Source organism: Pristiophorus japonicus, chromosome 4 (genome assembly GCF_044704955.1).
Source record: "Pristiophorus japonicus isolate sPriJap1 chromosome 4, sPriJap1.hap1, whole genome shotgun sequence".
NCBI classification, from domain to species: domain Eukaryota; kingdom Metazoa; phylum Chordata; class Chondrichthyes; family Pristiophoridae; genus Pristiophorus; species Pristiophorus japonicus.
In genome coordinates this window covers 158,930,138-158,949,191 of record NC_091980.1, presented here as the reverse complement: position 1 = coordinate 158,949,191, position 19,054 = coordinate 158,930,138, and the positions used below count along the sequence as shown (strand labels likewise).

Sequence of the window (19,054 nt, the reverse complement as noted above, 5' to 3'; positions counted from 1 at the left end):
GGACAAGGGTCTCCATTGAGAAACTGCCAGCAAGTGTCGTGGCAGGGTTGGTGTTCCACAAGGATGAGATTGAAAGGCTATCAAAGCTCTCTCCACTTTTGTAATGTATTTGCTTCATGGGTTCTTTGCTTAAGAATTCATACCAACACATTGCTATTAAGAACTTGAGGTAATGTTGGTGTGTCTGTCCTCCCAGTGGATTTGTAGGATCTTGCGGAGACATCATTGGTGGTATTTCTCCAGCGACTTGAGGTGTCTACGAGCCAAAGGTGGGCAGAGGAAGCATTACAAGGATACCCTCAAAGTCTCCTTGATAAAGTTCAACATCCCCACTGACACCTGGGAGTCCCTGGCCAAAGACCGCCCTCAGTGGAGGAAGTGCATCCAGGAGGGCTCTGAGCACCTTGAGTCTCATCACTGAGAGCCTGCAGAAATCAAGCACAGGCAGCGGAAAGAGCGTGTGGTAAACCTGTCCTACCCACCCCTTCCCTCAGCGACTATCTGTCCCACCTGTGACATAGTCTGTGGCTCTTGTATTGGACTGTTATCCACCTAAGGACTCATTTTAAGAGTTGAAGTAAGTCGATTCCGAGGGACTGCCTATGATGATGATTAAGAACTAGTTGGTTTATTAGCAAAGGTTTAACAATCACACTACACATTACCAGTTCATCCACCAGGCTCACAACCACCTGCCTCATCGTGGATCCCCCGAACCCAACTGGCTGGGGTTTTATTGAGTCTTGTGAACATCACGTGACTGGCTAAGCCACTCAAAACTCAACAGCTCCACAACTCTTTTTAGAGAAAAATAAACATTAGTTCAAGTGCCCCCCGATCTGGGGGACACTCCAGACACTTTTCAACTGCCCTCTTTTTAAAAAATTGTTTTTTTTTTTTTGTGGTTTTTTTGGGGGGCTTTAAAAGCATAAATTATTACAAGTGCCCTCTATAAAAGGGGAGGGGGGACACTAAAAACCCAGCAATTAAAACAAATTAAACTTTAAAACATATAAAATCAAATTAAAATTTGGTTGCCGGGGGTGACGATGCACTCCAGTCCCTCCGGCGCCCACCTCTCGCAGAAGGCCGCGAGCGTACCGGTGGACACCGCGTGCTCCATCTCTAAGGACACTTTGGCTCGGATGTACGCATGGAAGAGAGGCAGGCAGTCAGGTTGAACGACCCCCTCGACCGCCCGCTGCCTGGACCGGCTGATGTCACCCTTGGCCGTGCCCAGGAGCAGTCCTATGAGGAGGCCCTCAGACCTACCCGCTCCCCTCCGCAAAGGGTGCCCAAAGATCAGGAGTGTGGGACTGAAGTGCAGCCAGAAATTGAGGAGCAGCCCCTTTAAATAATGGAACAGGGGCTGCAACCTTGTGCATTCCATAAAAACATGGAACACGGACTCTTCCAGACCACAGAAATTGCAGGCGGCCTGGGAGCCCGTGAACCGGCTTAAAAATTTGTTGCACGGGACTGCTCCGTGCACCACCCTCCAGGCCAAGTCCCCGATAAATAGTGGGAGGACTCCCGCGTAGAGTGCACTCCATCGGGGACCCCCACCTCCTCCGGACGGCAAGATGGTACGCCATGGCGTGTCCGGATGGCAGGCGAGGATGGCAAGGTTGAGAGTGTGCAGGAGCAGCACGTACAGGAAACCCCTCCGCGCAGAACTGAAAGGCACGGAGGGGATTTCCCCGAGGCGGCTCAAGTTGTGAGGCGCCGGCTCCCGAGGGAGGTTTCGGGGTTTGGCGCCAATGAGGAATTCCGTCCGGACAGGGGTCAGTTCGGACGGGATTTCCCCACATGCTTGAGCCTCCTCGACACACCTAATGGAGTCAGCGCCCAGCGCTGTTTTTAGCGACTCGATGGCATCGGCCGTGCAGCGGACATCGGCCCAATTTAGGCGCCGTGCCAGCATGTCTGGTGCCATCCTGCCCGCTTCTCCGCTATCGAACAAGTCCCTGACCCTGGTCACCTCGCCAGCCACAGCCCTCTCATCCACCTGCCACCTAAAACCTCGGTCGTGGAGGTACGGATTCCTGAGCAGTGGCTCCTGCAGGACAGCTGCCACTCCAGACGGTGGAGAGCTGCACTTGGTGGAGACTTTGTTCCAGACCCTGGTAAAAGACAGGCAGCTTCTGGACGGCGGTCCTGACGCCCCCCGAGCTCACAAACAGAGCTGCGTGTCGTCAACAGCTCCACAAACATGTGAGCACACTCAGGTGCATACATTACAGATATGTACGATTATTTCACCATAGTCTCCAGCCCTCCCCCTTGCCAATATTAGCCAATGCCGTACCATGTCCTCTAATTATAATCCAGCCTGTCGATCAGACAGACACCACTGCACGTCAATCCGATCATCAATTTGAGGTTTATTTATGACGGCCTCCAAGTAAACCAACAGAGTGGCAACGTTGGTCATGGCAATACGTTCCGCCCTGAAGTCACCTGACCCTGAATGGGACTCCGCGATAGTTACCTCCATCCTGGGAGCTGTACTAGTCCAGCTTTCTCCCTCCTGTGGAGTACGCGCCCTCGCTCCCAGTCTCGGTGCAAACCCTGTCCGCTCGGGGCCACTCGGCTCCACACATCTCGCCGTGCGTGTTCCCCATTTGTTCTTGTACTCTTTGGGTTCAAAGGAAGTGTCCAACTAGATGTTTACCTTCCTGTATGGTCCCAGCAATAGGAACCATCGCCTCAGAGCTGGTCAGTCATTCATTCCCTTGGTGAACCTCTGCTCCTATCCTCCCAAGTCAACAGACCTGCTTGTGTCCCTCACTATTTCTCTCCCTTCACTTGGCCAAACTAGCCATTCATTCCAGATGTTTCCCTTCAAATGCATTTGCATTATTGATTCATTGTTTTAATGTGCTATGGTCTTCTCGACCTGTCTGCAGCCTTTGACACGGTTGACCACTCCATCTTCCTTCGCTGCCTTTCCACTGTCGTCCAGCTGGATGGAACTGCACTCGCCTGGTTCCATTCTTATCTATCTATTCGTAGCCAGGGAATCACCTGCAATGGCTTCTCTTCCCACTCCTGCATCGTTGCCTCTGGTGTCCCCAAGGATCTATGCTTGGCCCCCTCCTATTTCTCATCTACATGTTGCCCCTTGGCGACATCATCCGGAAACACAGCATCAGTTTCCACATGTACGCTGATGACACCCAGCTCTACCCCACTACCACTTCTCTCCACCCCTCCACGGTCTCTAAATTGTCAGACTGCTTGTCCGACATCCAGTTCTGGATGAGCAGAAATTTCCTCCAACTAAATATTAAAAAGACCAAAACCATTGTCTTCTTTCCCCGCCACAAACTCCGTTCCCGAGCCACTGACTCCATCCCTCTCCCCAACTTCTGCAGCCACACTCACAAACTAGGTGTCATATTTGACCCAGAGATGAGCTTCCGAATACATATCTGCACCATCACTAAGACCGCCTGTTTCCACGTTGGCAATCTCGCCCCACTCCACCCTTGCCTCAGCTCATCTGCTACTGAAACCTCCCCCCCCAGTCCATGCCTTTGTTAACACTAGACTTGACTATTCCAATGCACTCCTGGCTGGCCTCCCACGTTCTACCATACGTAAACTAGAGGTGATCCAAAACTTGGCTGCCCATGTCCTAACTCGCATCAAGTCCTGCTCACCCATCACCCCTGTGCTCGCTGACCTTCATTGGCTTCCGGTTAAGCAACGCCTTGATTTCAAAGTTCTCACCCTTATTTTCAAATTCCTCCATGGCCTCGTCCCTCCCTATCTCTGTAATCTCCTCCAGCCCCACAACCCCTCGAGATGTCTACGCTTCTCTAATTCTGCCCTCCTGAGCATCCCTGATTATAATCGCTCAACCATTGGTGGCGATGTTACGGAGGTGGAAATAGGCGGTCTTAGTTATGTTGCGGATATGTGATCGAAAGCTCATTTTAGAGTCCTTTAAGACATTCCTTAAAACCTTTCTGTTCCGCCCCTCTGTGCTGTTCCTGGGCAATTAATGCTGTGTGATTGTTGACCATTTCTGGAGCCTCAATTCTAATCCTTCCTGCCCAGCCCTTTGTTCTGCCTGTTGGGATAAACCGTATCCTGTTAATAACTCACTCGAAAAGCGAGAGACAGTAATGTGTTTTACAATTAACATAATTGACTATTGTTCGAAACATTTATCTTAAGACATACAGAGTAGTGCACGCAGTACTACATCTCAAAACTCAGGTGTAATGAACTCCCCGGGAATCGTGAGTGATTGCCTATTTGTGGTACGTCTCCTTGAAGGTATGTGTAATGTATGCACCTGACACAGGTTTGTAGAGCTGTTGAGTTGAGAGTGGCATAGCCAGTCACGTGATATTCACAAGACTCAATAAAACCCCAGCCAGTTGGGTTCGGGGGATCCACGTTGAGGCAGGTGGGTTGTGAGCCTGGTGGATGAACTGGTAATGTGCAGTGTGATTGTTAAACCTTTTGCGAATAAACCAACTAGTAAAACCAACTAGTAAACCAACTTAATAGCAATGTGTTGCTATGAATTCTTAAGCAAAGAACCCATGAAGCAAATACATTACAGTAGCCAAAGTCTTGACTGAATTAAAACTTTGTATCTCTCTTTATACTATTTTGAAACAAGCATACATTGTCCAATTTTTGCTGAGTTTAATTGTGTTGGGCAGTTTATGGGCCATCGAATAGATTGCTGAACTCACAACCATAGGGGCCTCGACCTTTTCAATAATCTGTTCCATTGTCATCTCCACAATTTTTGCCCTTTCCGAAGTATAGCTTTTGTCCTGTAGTGTCATTGTGATCTGCCAACATACAGGCCAAACAATTTTGATTTAGACAGGTAGTTTAGTCAATATTGCTACATTAGCTGTTCTGTCTTTGGTTCATGTTAAAACAATGTAAAATCATATCTATAACATGTCCACAGATCCCTGAAGGTAGCAGGCCAGGTAGATAAGGTGCTTGAGAAGGCATACGGAATACTTGCCTTTATTAGCCGAGGCATAGAATACAAGAGCAGGGAGATTATGCTTGAACTGTATAAAACACAAGTTTGGCCACAGCTGGAGTACTGTGTGCAGTTCTGGTCACCACATTACAGGAAAGATGTGATTGCATTAGAGAGGATACAGGGGAGATTTACAAGGATGTTGCCTGGACTGGAGAATTTTAGCTATGAGGAAAGATTGGATAGGCTGCATTTGTTTTCTTTGGAACAGAGGAGGTTGAGGGGAGACCTTATTGATGTGTGTAAAATTAAGAGGGGCCTAGAAAGAGTGGTCAATAGCAGAGGGGTCAATAACCAGGGGGCATAGATTTAAAGTAACTGGTAGAAGGATTTGAGGGGAAATTATTTCACCCAGAGGGATGTGGGGGTCTGGAACTCACTGCCTGAAAGGGTGGTAGAGGCAGAAACCCTCACCACATTTAAAAAGTACTTGGATGTGCACTTGAAGTTCTGTAATCTACAGGGCTACGGACCTAGAGCTGGAAAGTAGGATTAGGCTGGATAGCGCTTTGTCGGCCTGCGGACACGATGGGCTGAAATGGCCTCGTTCCATGCTGTAAATTCCTATGATTCTATGATATCCTTACACTCCTGGGACTCCCTCCTCTGTTCAGCCTTTCTCCGCTAAGTGACCAAATTCGAAAACGATGAATTAACGTGTGGTCAGTAAATGGAGCCTCTGCCATCTCCTCTCAGGATTTCTACCTGATTGAATGGGATCCAGTTAATCCATTTAATGGTGTATGTGTGTGTGTGTATGTGTGTGTGTGTGTGGCCAACTCAATGGACTCGAAACAAATTAATTAAATCATGTGTAGCGCACTGAATCCAGCAAATTAATTACATTGTGTGTTGGTGAGTCAGTGGAATCATAATGAGTGAATTGAATGAGGCGAAATAGTCAATTCATTATACTGTGGATCTATAAACTAACGGAATCCAGACAATTAATTAACATAAGTGGAGTCAATCAAAAATGCCTCAGTGACTGGAATCCAAATTTTTCCTGCCCTGTCCAGCTCACCATGGTTATTGGCTAACTAGGCTCCCTAAATACTCAGTGCCTACACTGTACTCATTTCCCTCTCTATGGCTCCTTACACCTCCTTCTTCACCACGCCAATATCCTCCCGCCGCATCACCAATTCTTTCCTCTGCCAGCTACACTCTACTGGAGAAATCCACCAACGATGTCTCCGCAAGATCCTGAAAATCCCCTGGGAGGACAGAAGCACCAACGTTAGCGTCCTCGACCAGGCCAGCATCCCCAGCATCGAAGCACTGACCACACTCGACCAGCTCTGCTGGGCAGGCCACATTGTTCGCGTGCCTGACACAAGACTCCCAAAGCAAACGCTCTACTTGGAACTCCTACATGCCAAGTGAGCCCAAGTTGGGCAGAGGAAACGTTTCAAGGACATCCTCAAAGCCTCCCTGATAAAGTGCAACATCCCCACCAACACCTGGGAGTCCCTGGCCAAAGACCGCCCTAAGTGGAGGAAGTGCATCCGAGAGGGCGCTGAGCACCTCGAGTCTCGTCGCCAAGAGCATGCAGAAATCAAACGCAGGCAGCGGAAGGAGCGTGCGGCAAACCAGACTCCCCGCCCACCCTTTCCTTCAACCACTGTCTGTCCCACCTGTGACAGAGACTGTAATTCCTGTATTGGACTGTTCAGTCACCCAAGAACTCATTTTTAGAGTGGAAGCAAGCCTTCCTCGATTCCAAAGGGGTGCCTAACCACCACTCTGCCGGAACTGCGCTCTGACCCCACAGCTGCAAAAATGGCCACCAGCTTCACCAGAGCTTCACAAAAGCTGACACAACCAACCTTCAAAAAACGGGTCCTAAATAGAGAACTTGGCTAAAGCCCGAAAATGGGTGCAGCCACCGTGGGGGGGGAGGTTAACTCACACCTGTAAACAGAGAGGAGGCTGCACCAAAATAACGGCACTGCCCGCTGATTTAAATGAGCGCAGCGCAGAAGTGAACGTATGATACGCTGCTCCAGCCGGTGCGTGTGGTCAGCAAGTGGCCGATGGTCGGGTCCAAACCATCTGTGTGGCACCACCAGGAAGTCAAGATTGATGAAAGTGCTTCTGGTTATGTTGCTTGTGATTTGTGGGTGATCAGAGAGAGAGGGTAGGCACAATAAATCAAAGCCTAAAAATACACAAATCTGTCAGATTTTGAAGAATGCATCCTACTGTTTAGCTGGAATCTAATGTTTAATTCAACTGCCGACTCTCTCTCAAATATTTAACCGGCTCATTTGTCAAGTACAAGCATTAATCAAAAAAGCCATCAGTAACTGATTAACTGACTGCAATTTGGGAGGAATAATTCCAGCAATTTGAGGCTCCGAATACTCAGCTCTGAAAACTCATGCGACATGAAATTCCTGACTGCACCATCTCGTGCAAACAGCGTCAAAATGATTTGAGGCAGTGATCAGTTAAGGATGCAAACCTGCTGCAGAGCCTGTGTTCGATGGGGCTGCATACACTCTGCACAGTAATTGAAGACTGACAGCTCTCTCGATCCCCTCCACGTTCTCCCGGGTCATAAGAACATAGAACATAAGAATTAGGAACAGGAGTAGGCCATCTAGCCCCTCGAGCCTGCTCCGCCATTCAATAAGATCATGGCTGATCTGGTCGTGGACTCAGCTCCACTTACCCGCCCGCTCCCCGTAACCCTTAATTCCCTTATTGGTTAAAAATCTATCTATTTTTGACTTGAAAACATTCAATGAGCTAGCCTCAACTGCTTCCCTGGGCAGAGAATTCCACAGATTCACAACCCTCTGGGAGAAGAAATTCCTTCTCAACTCGGTTTTAAATTGGCTCCTCCATATTTTGAGGCTGTGCCCCCTAGTTCTAGTCTCCCTGACCAGTGGAAACAACCTCTCTGCCTCTATCTTGTCTGTCCCTTTCATGATTTTAAATGTTTCTATAAGATCACCCCTCATCCTTCTGAACTCCAACGAGTAAAGACCCAGACTACTCAATCTATCATCATAAGGTAACCCCCTCATTTCTGGAATCAGCCTAGTCTCTGTACCCCTTCCAAAGCTAGTATATCCTTCCTTAAGTAAGGTGACCAAAACTGCACGCAGTACTCCAGGTGCGGCCTTACCAATACCTTATACAGTTGCAGCAAGACCTCCCTGCTTTTGTACTCCATCCCTTTCGCAATGAAGGCCAACATTCCATTTGCCTTCCTGATTACCTGCTGCACCTGCAAACTAACCTTTTGGGATTCATGCACAAGGACCCCCAGGTCCCTCTGCACCACAGCATGTTGTAATTTCTCCCCATTCAAATAATATTCCCTTTTACTGTTTTTTTTCCCAAGGTGGATGACCTCACACTTTCCGACATTGTATTCCATCTGCCAAACCTTAGCCCATTCGCTTAACCTATCCAAATCTCCTTGCAGCCTCTCTGAGTCCTCTACACAACCCGCTTTCCCACTAATCTTAGTGTCATCTGCAAATTTTGTTGCACTACACTCTGTCCCCTCTTCTAGGTCATCTATGTATATTGTAAACAGTTGTGGTCCCAGCACTGATCCCTGTGACATACCACTAACCACTGATTTCCAACCGGAAAAGGACCCATTTACCCCGACTCTCTGTTCGCCAGCCAATTCTCTATCCATGCTAATACATTTCCTCTGACTCCACGTACCTTTATCTTCTGCAGTAACCTTTTGTGTGGCACCTTATCGAATGCCTTTTGGAAATCTAAATACACCACATCCATCGGTACACCTCTATCCACCATGCTCATTATATCCTCAAAGAATTCCAGTAAGTTAGTTAAACATGATTTCCCTTTCATGAATCCATGCTGCGTCTGCTTGATTGCACTATTCCTATCTAGATGCCCCGCTATTTCTTCCTTAATGATAGTTTCAAGCATTTTCCCCACTACAGATGTTAAACTAACCGGCCTATAGTTACCTGCCTTTTGCCTGCCCCCTTTTTTAAACAGGCGTTACATTAGCTGCTTTCCAATCCGCTGGTACCTCCCCAGAGTCCAGAGAATTTTGGTAGATTATAACGAATGCATCTGCTATAACTTCCGCCATCTCTTTTAATACCCTGGGATGCATTTCATCAGGACCAGGGGACTTGTCTACATTCAGTCCCATTAGCCTGTCCAGCACTACCCCCCCTAGTGATAGTGATTGTCTCAAGGTCCTCCCTTCCCACATTCCTGTGGCCTGCAAATTTTGGCATGGTTTTTGTGTCTTCCACTGTGAAGACGGAAGCAAAATAATTGTTTAAGGTCTCAGCCATTTCCACATTTCCCATTATTAAATCCCCCTTTTCATCTTCTAAGGAACCAACATTTACTTTAGTCACTCTTTTCCGTTTTATATATCTGTAAAAGCTTTTACTATCTGTTTTTATGTTTTGCGCAAGTTTATCTTCATAATCTATCTTCCCTTTCTTTATTGCTTTTTTAGTCATTCTTTGCTGTTGCTTAAAATTTTCCCAATCCTCTAGTTTCCCACGAACCTTGGCCACCTTATACGCATTGGTCTTTGATTTGATACTTTCCTTTATTTCCTTGGTTATCCACGGCTGGTTATCCCTTCTCTTGCCGCCCTTCTTTTTCACTGGAATATATTTTATCCACGGCTGCACGCACGGGCATGCTTTGGGGAGGGCGCCAAAAGGAACGGCCATGTCCAAAATCGCTCAGCCGCCCCTATTTGGTGCTGCAGGCCGATAGATGTCACGCCTCTGTTCATTCAAATATTTGAGGTGAGCACAAGCAACGGCAGCGCTGCCGACCTGCCCAATATGGCGGCCGCCGTGTTCCGCGCCGAAAGTGGGCGGAAGCAAGGTGGCCGCCATTTTTTCTTCGTCACTAAAGGTCCGAATTTCTAGGTCCATGTAATTATATAGCATCTTGCCTCTAGGCATCACAAGGAGTTTTACAAGGCCGCTGACATTCTCTTGAAGTGGAGTCACTGTTTTAATGTAGGAAACGTCGCAGCCAATTTGTGCAAAGAAAGCAAATGTGATAAATGACTTGTAAAGGAAAATAAGCTTTTTTTTTTAACAACAACTTATATTTATATATCGCCTTTAACATATTAAAACTGCCCAAGGCGCTACACCGGAGCGTTATCAAGCAATATTTGACACGGAGTCAGAGAAGGAAATATTAGAACAGATGACAGAGGTCGGTTTTCAGGAGCATCCTAAAGGAGGAGAGAGAGGCAGAGACGTTTAGGGAGGGAGTTCCAGAGCTTAGGGCCGAGGCAGCTGAAGGCCCGGCTGGGCGCAATTAATATTGGGGACTTGAAAAAAGCAAGAATTAGAGGAGTGCAGACATCTCGGGGTGGGGGGGGTGGCGATTTGGGCTGGAGGAGGTTACAGAGATAGGGAGGGACGTGGCCATGGAGGGATGTGAACACGAGGATGAGAATTTTAAACTCGAGGCGTTGCCAGACCGGGAGCCAGTTTCACTCAGCGAGTGCAGGGGTGATGGGTGAACGGGACTTGGTGGAAGATAAGAGGCCGGCCAGGAGTGCGTTGGAATAGGACATAAATAACGCTCCACAGTGCGAAACAAAGTGGTCTGAAATGCACAGAAACGTGTTTTGCAGGAGTGGGGCCGGGGCTGAATCTGCTGACCTCAGATGGAGCTGACTGACCATCTCCAGTCTGAAGTTTGCAATCTACTCATAGCTCCGTTAACGGGCTGCGCTGGGCCATTCTAAGCTCCGTGCACACGCGGTTTTCCTATTTAAATGGCGTCTCACCATCTGCGCAGGAACTGCAGGGCACTGCAGGGCACTGCACAGCCGCACAGTGTAAAGCGGACATTGACTGCAAACCTAACCACACACAGCCAATCCTCCTCACCACACATTCATACATCACAGTACAGGTGCAGCGTCCGGAATCCGTATAATGTTCCGGAATCCGCACTCTGAACCGATCGGTGGCAGGGTCGTCCGGAATCCGTATAATGTTCCGGAATCCGGACCCGACGACCCTGCCGATCTCGGGGCCCCGCTGCTGCCCGACCTCGAAGCTTCCTCACCGGTCCGCCCGACGACCTCCTCGGTGGGCCCCACACGGCCTGAACAGCTCCCCCTCCTTCTGACGTTCCGAAATCCGGAAATACCTGAACCCGGGCTCGATTGTTTCCGGATTCGTCACGCCAGAAAGACGTTCCAAAGTCCGGAAAAAGACAGAATCCGGAACGGCCTCGGTCCCGAGGGTTCCGGATTCTGGACGCACCACCTGTACCGCACAAGAGTAAATCCTAAAGATGGGGAGCTCAGCGTCATTTCCCCCCCACACCTCAGGAAGGATATATTGTATTCTCTTAAATATCAAAGATTAAGGGGTGATCTCATTGAGGTGTTTAAGACGATTAAAGGATTTGATGGGGTGGATAGAGAGAGACTAATTCCTCTGGTGAGGGAGTCCAAACAAAATTAGAGCCAGGCCGTTCAGCGGTGATGTCGGGAAGCACTTCGTCACAGAAAGGGCAGTGGAAATCTGGAACTCTCTCCCCCACAAAGCTATTGTGGCCGGGGGTTGTAATGTATTTGCTTCATGGGTTTTTTGCTTAAGAATTCACAGCAACAGATTGCTATTTTGCTATTAAGAACTAGTTGTTTATTAGCAATAGGTTCAACAATCCGATGCAACTATTTGTACTGCACGGTTTTTGACAGAAAGGTGTCTGTTCCACCCCCACCGCCGCCCGTAGAGCTGTTGAGTTGTGAGTGGCTTAGCCAGTCACGTGATGTTCATAATACTCAATAAAACCCCAGCCAGTTGGGTCCGGGGGATCCACGATGAGGCAGGTGGTTGTGAGCCTGGTGAATGAACTGGTAATGTGTAGTGTGATTGTTAAACCTTTGCTAAAAACCCACTAGTTCTTTATAGCAATGAATTCTTTGTTGCTATGAATTCTTAAGCAAAGAACCCACAAAGCAAATACATTACAGCATCTAACCTAGATCTGGTCTTATACAACTTAAAACTGTGACCACGGATCCTCCCTAACCTATTTAATTGGAACAAACAAACTATTCCCTTCATCATCTTATAAACCTCGGTCAGATCACTTCTGTTTACGCTTCTCTAAAGTGTTGAGTCACAGATTTTTTAGCCTATCTTGACAATAAGATACAGTATTAATGTGAACTCTCTGCATTTTCTTTACAGGGGAATATTTTGTTAGCGGCTGAGACTGAGTTTGACCAGCAGCACTGGTTGGAGTTGCTACAGGAATCGGGAAAGGTGTAAGTACAGAGAAGGACATGGAAGCTGAATGACACACTACACAGACTGTGAAAACGGGCCAGCTAGATAAATTTAAACAAATGAACTCATTTTCACAAAAAGAAAGGCGCAGAGGGACTTTCAGCCAAGATTGCAATTTAATAATCTTGGCTCCTAAAGTCCCTGGCAGTTGCCCAACTCTCTGGAGTGCCCCAGTGACCTCACTGAGAGAGCTGATGGTCTGTTGCTCATTGCTGGCAGCGTCAGTGTGTCGGGAACAAGGCAAAAGTAAAGGAAAAACAGAAAGAGCTTGCATTTATATAGTGCCTTTCACAACCGCAGAGTCGTCGTCCCAAAGCACTTTACAGCCAATGAAGTACAGCCACTGTTGAATATATGAAACGCAGCAGCCAATGTGCGCACAGCAAAATCCCACAAAAAGCAATGTGATAATGACCAGATAATCTGTTTTAGTGACAGTGGTTGAGGGTTAAATATTGGCCAAGAAACCAGGGTTAACTCCCCTGCTCTTCTTCGAAATAGTGCCATGGGATCTTTTATGTCCACCTGAGAAAGCAGACGGAGCCTCGGTTTAACTTCTCATCTGAAAAACGGCACCTCCGACAGTGCAGCGCTCCCTCAGCACTGCACTAGAGTGTCAGCCTGGATTTTTGTGCTAAAGTCCCTGGAGTGGGACTTGAACCCACAACCTTCTCACTCAGAGATGAGAGTGCTGCCCACTGAGTCACAGTATTCAGCAACATGGGCCCTGATATTTTTTTTGGGGGGGGGAGGGAATCGCTGATTGTGACAATGAGGAGAGGAAGAGAGGCTATCATCACAGAAGGTTTGCTTGAGGTGCTGGGAGAACACTCCTGTACTTCCTGGCCCACAAGGAGTGCTGTAACAAACACTTGCCTCCAGCAGCCAGCTGCTCTCAGCTCTATTTCACCGCTGGATCCCTCGGCAGCAGTTACAATTAAATCGGGTACCCAATAGCACTGTGGGAGCCCAGGTTCAATGTTATAATGAGGCGCCCCGACTCTCCAAAACGGGACACACGCCTTGCTATACACCGCCATAAAAATGGCGGCAGGCACGTACGCGGTGGGTTCGAGACCTCTTGCCCGTCATGGGGGGTTAATAGCAAGGCCAGTGGATTTATGATTTTGTCACACCCATAGACCAAACCAGAGGGAGTACAACGAAGGTTCACCAGACTGATTCCTGGGATGGGGAGCAATTGACCTATGAGGAGAGATTGAGTAGACTAGGTCTATATTCGCTCGAGTTTAGAAGAATGAGAGGTGATCTCATTGAAACATACAAAATTCTTACAGGGCTTGACAGGGTAGATGTAGGGAGGATGTTTCCTCTGGCTGGGGAGTCTGGAACCAGGGGTCATTGTCTCAGAATAAGGGGTTGGTCATTTAGGACTGAGATGAGAAGTTTCTTCACTCAGAGGGTGGTGAATCTCTGGAATTCTGTACCCCAGAGAGCTGTGGAGGCTCAGTCTTTGAGTATATTCAAGACAGAGGTCGATAGATTTTTGAATATTCATGGTATCAAGGGATATGGGGACAATGCAGGGAAGTGGAGTTGAGGTAGAAGATCAGCCATGATCTTATTGAATGGCGGAGCAGGCTCGAGGGGCTGAATGGCCGGCTCCTGCTCCTAATTCTTATGCTTTTGTTTTTATGGGACCTGAATTTAAATTCATCCTAGGCTGATGAAAGGAGCATCTCAAGGATCATGAAGGTGACATGGGTTCCGCAAAGTCAATCAAGTTTCAAGCTATCCTGGATAGACTGCATACAACTACACACACGACTGGTACTAAATGAGACTTCAGGATAGCTGGTGTCATATTGGGGAGGTCAAGGCTAAGAGGGAAGAACATATCCTTTGATTCCCATAATATTCAAAAATCTATCGATCTCGGTCTTGAATATACTCAAAGACTGAGCATCCACAGTCCTCTGGGGTAGAGAATTCCAAAGATTCACCACCCTCTGAGTGAAGAAGTTTCTCCTCATCTCAGTCCTAAATGGCCGACCCCTTCTCCTGAGACTGTGACCCCTGATTCTAGACTCCCCAGCCAGAGTAAACATCTTCCCTGCATCTACATTGTCAAGCCCCCTCAGGATCTTGTACGTTTCAATGAGATCACCTCTTATTCTTCGAAACTCCAGGGAGTATCGGCCCAATCTACTCAATCTCTCCTCGGAGGACAGCCCTGTGATCCCAGGATTCAGTCTCCCCTGATGTGCCACCCAGGTGAACAAATGTCCCGTGGCCTTGCTGACTGTAAGTTGGAAGACCCGATGGCCTAGACATTGGATGCGCTGCATAAAACAAGCACGGGGTCAGTCCGCACCAGTGGCGTGCCCCCATCTATTAGTTGGGGCTGTTCCGAATCGGGTGAGCTTCAATTACTAGGCCATTGTTTTATAAAGGCGGGAGCGATATACCGTTCGCATTATATTCATCATCATCATCATCATCATCATAGGCAGTCCCTTGAAACGAGGATGACTTGCTTCCACGCCAAAAAAGGATGAGTTCACAGGTGTTTCAATGAAGGACCCAATATTCCAGATCCCGAACTACATCCTGAAGGGTGGAAGATGCCTGTGCGTGGATTATTTTAATGGGTAGTGACCGTTGCACACCAGATTATTCCGCTACCAAGGTGGATCTGTGTTCAAGTCGGGCCTGTCGCTTTAAATCCACAGAACCTTATCCGGTGATAAACAAATTGCTGCAGTCAAGCAGAGTTTAATTGCTGATGGTGAGAGAAATGTGATTATAAGTTTCTAAACACCCAGCGTGAAGTTGCCCTGTCAATTGTTTTTCCAACACACCCGACTCTTTTGAAGTGTGACGAGAGTGTGTGAAGCAGCGTTTGACACGGGCGAGACTGGACGCTGTCCCATTAATCCTGCCTTACTCTTCTCTCCACAGCACGTGGCAGAATGCCCAACTCGGGGAAGCGATGATCGGAAGCCTCGAAGCGCAGGGCTTGCAGCTTGCAAAGGAGAAGCAGGAGTACTTAGGTCAGAAAAAGCACAGAAAGACTTGCATTTATATAGTGCCTTTCACCACCACCGGATGTCTCAAAGCGCTTTACAGCCAATGAAGTACTTTTGGAGTGTAGTCACTGTTGTAATGTGGGAAACGCGGCAGCCAATTTGCGCACAGCAAGCTCCCACAAACAGCACTGTGATAATGATGAATAATCTGTTTTTGTTACGTTGATTGAGGGATAAATATTGGCCAGGACACCAGGGATAACTCCCTTGCTCCTCTTCGAAATAGTGCCGTGGGATCTTTTACATCACCTGAGAGAGCAGACGGGGCTTTGGTTTAATGTCTCTTCTGAAAGACGGCACCTCCGACAGTGTGGCACTCCCTCAACACTGCACTGCAGTGTCGGCCTAGATTTATGTACTCAAGTACATAAGTGGGACTTGAACCCACAACCTTCTGACTCAGAGGCGAGAGTGCTACCCACTGAGGTCCCCTGACAAAGGTCTTAGGTCAGCCATGAATTAGAAACCAGGTTTAATTCTGGCTCGAGAGACCACGTGGTTCAAGAGGGTTGAGAAAAATTGCCGACACTGAAAAATATATTGTCTGCTGCAGAGGCATTGATGTTGGCTGTGCTTGGCACATGCTTCTAATTGCTAAGTATAATTGGGTAAGGTGCAGTGCAGTCCCTGCAGACACTGAGCAAATTGGAAAGTACACAGCTTGCTGCCTCCTGATAACAACACACTAACCCAAGCTGGGAGCTGCGGTGCTCAAGTCCCCTGACACACATTTCTTCAAATTGCTTTCTCAACTCCAGGTATTTTTAGAGAAGTTAATTGCCCTCTTGGTTCAGCTTTGGTTTGGTATTCCCCTGCCCATCCCTGTAATGTATGCCCCTGTGAGTACACTCACAGGTTTGTGGAGCTGTTGAGTTGGGAGTGGCTAAGCCAGTCACGTGATGGTCACAAGACTCAATAAAACCCCAGCCTGTTGGGTTCGGGCTGTAATGTATTTGTTTCATGGGTTCTTTGCTTAAGAATTCACAGCAACACATTGCTATTAAGAACTAGTAGGCTTATTAGCAAAGGTTTAATAATCACACTACACATTACCAGTTCATCCACCAGGCTCACAACGACCTGTCTCATCATGGATCCCCCGAACCCAACTGGCTGGGGTTTTATTGAGTCTTGTGAACATCACGTGACCGGCTAAGCCACTCACAACTTAATAGCTCTGCAACTATTTTAGTTGCAAACATTAATACAAGTGCCCCCTTAAAACCAACACATTAAACAAATTAAACTTTTGACGGTACACTTAATTCAAATTCAAATTTGGTTGCCGGGGGTGATGATGCACTCCAGTCCCTCCGGCGCCCACCTCTTGCGGAAGGCCGCGAGCGTACCGGTGGACACCGCGTGCTCCTTCTCCAGGGACACCCTGGTTCGGATGTAACTCGGAAGAGAGGCAGGCAATCGGGTTGAACGACCCCCTCGACCGCCCGCTGTCTGGACTGGTTAATGGCCACTTTGGCCATGCCCAGGAGCAGTCCTACGAGGAGGCCTTCCAACCTGCCCACTCCCCTCCGCACAGGGTGCCCAAAGATCAGGAGTGTGGGACTGAAATACAACCAGAATTTGAGGAGCGGCCCCTTCAAATATTGGAAGAGGAGCTGCAACCTCACACATTTAACATAGACTTGGAACACGGACTCCTCCACACCGCAGAAATTGCAGGTGGCCTGGGAGCCCGTGAACCGACTTAAAAACTTATTGCACGGGACTGCTCCGTGCTCAATAGCTCCACAAACCTGTGACCATACTCACAGGGGCTTACATTACACAGGGGATCCACGATGGGGCAGGTGGTTGTGAGCCTGGTGGATGAACTGGTAATGTGTCGTGTGATTGTTAAACCTTTGCTAATAAACCAACTAGTTCTTAATAGCAATGTGTTGCTATGAATTCTTAACAAAAAACCCCACAAAACCCCCCCCCCGCCCCCTCCCCCCCAGACATCGGGTCCCAAGAGTAGTGCGTAAACCCTCCAGAAATGCCATGCATTCTCCAGGAATGAAAGATTCATCTCCACAACACTGCTGGAAGCAAACCTGGGAGAAAAATCATAGGAGGCATTAAAAAAAGTTGTATTTTTAAAAATGTTTCTTGATCACTTTCGTTTATTAGTTAGAAAGCTATTAGAGGTAGCAAATAAAGGCTGTTTGATTGACAGTCAAGAATCATTCAATTGGGTAAGGAAGAGTCTGTTGGCTTTCTGATTGGCTGGGAAGGTGGGGCACCGAGAGGATGGTTGTGTCGGGCGACCAATGGGGAGGATGGGGGGGCGGGGTGAGTGGAGGAAGGAGGTCATGTAACGACCTCCTGCCTCCAGGAATATGTCGGCCCAGAGTTGGCAACACTGGTGCCCCAGCGGGTGAGCAAGTCTGGCTCCAGCTGGAGGCACAGCGACAGCCCTTCCTCCACCATTGCCTTTCCCTTCCACCTCTCTGCACAGGAAGCATTTTAGGCCAATTCTCCCCATGCACAGTGCGCTATGCTCTGTGTGGACATCAGGCAGGGGATTGTTAACTTTGCCACTTTGCATTTTTCTGTCTGTTCTAATTATTTTTTTGTTCCTGCTGGAAGCCGATTCAATAGTAACTTTCAAAAGGGAATCAGATAAATACCCGAAGGGGAGAAATTTCCAGGGCTATGGGGAAAGAGCAGGAGAGAGCGGAACTCATTGGATAGCTCTCAAAGGGAGGCAGCACAGGCACGATGGGCCGAATGGCCTCGTCCTGTGCTGTATTATTCTGTGTTTAAAGGTTGTTTTATCCATGGGTTTTCCTTCCTTGGACTCCCTATGTAGAGGGGAGCAATGTTCAGAGGCTGAAAGCTAGTTTCTCAGCCAGCCAACATTGGTATGGTCCTGGCACTGTAAGGGTAAACTAGCCAGGCCTTACATCATTGGTAACCCCTTGCGTGCTGGTGCCATCTGGCTTGGCCCCTGCAGATGGCTTCAGTATATTTGTAACATGAATTCTCGGGATATGGGCATCACTGGCAAGGCCAGCATTGGTTGCCCATCCCCAGTGCCAGTGAGTGCCGGGCTAATCCACTGCAGAGAGTAGTTAGAGTCAACCATGATGATGTGAGTCTGGAGTCACACGTAGGTCCAGACTGGGTAAGGACAGCAAATTTACTTCCCTGAATGAACATTACTGAACGAGTTGGGTCTTTACCAAAATCCGGCAGCTTCACAGTCACTTTTACAGAGACTATCTTTTTATTCCCAGCTTTTTTAATCTGAATTCAAATTCTCAATCCTCCGTGGTGGACTTTGAACAGGTTTACTGATGCAGTGACATGACCACCACTCTCCGGTACCCGCAGCATTAATGGTCACCATTTCAAAATAAACTGGAGATGTTTTTTTGCTGTTGGCCGTGTTGATGTCCGATGTGGGTGGGTCAAAGGTTGGCTTTGTGACTGTGTGTTAACTAACGGGTTGTATGTGGATGTGGTTTGCCAGACAAACTCATGGAGGAGACAGAAGAGCTTTGCCTGCAGCGAGAACAGAAAGAGGTGAGTGCAGCCAATACACACAGGAGCTGTGCAAAGTGCCCATGTAACTATTAATGCAGTACTCACCCCTTGGCAGCGTCAATCTTCACTCTGTCTCACGCTCTCTCTCTCTCTTCCCCTCCCTCTCTTTCACTCGCTTCCTCCCTCCC

The 19,054-nt window shown here is 48.1% G+C and overlaps 1 protein-coding gene across 1 annotated transcript in view; it reads left to right on the top strand.

The window, feature by feature from the left end:
- Positions 1-19,054, top strand: part of plekhd1 (pleckstrin homology domain containing, family D (with coiled-coil domains) member 1) — a 133,052-nt gene that overhangs the window by 62,339 nt on the left and 51,659 nt on the right. Inside the window, exons 4-6 of the mRNA XM_070877858.1 lie at positions 12,229-12,305; positions 15,250-15,341; positions 18,853-18,905. Of these exons, the coding sequence (XP_070733959.1) occupies positions 12,229-12,305; positions 15,250-15,341; positions 18,853-18,905 (222 nt within the window). The remainder of the gene's footprint in view (positions 1-12,228; positions 12,306-15,249; positions 15,342-18,852; positions 18,906-19,054) is intronic.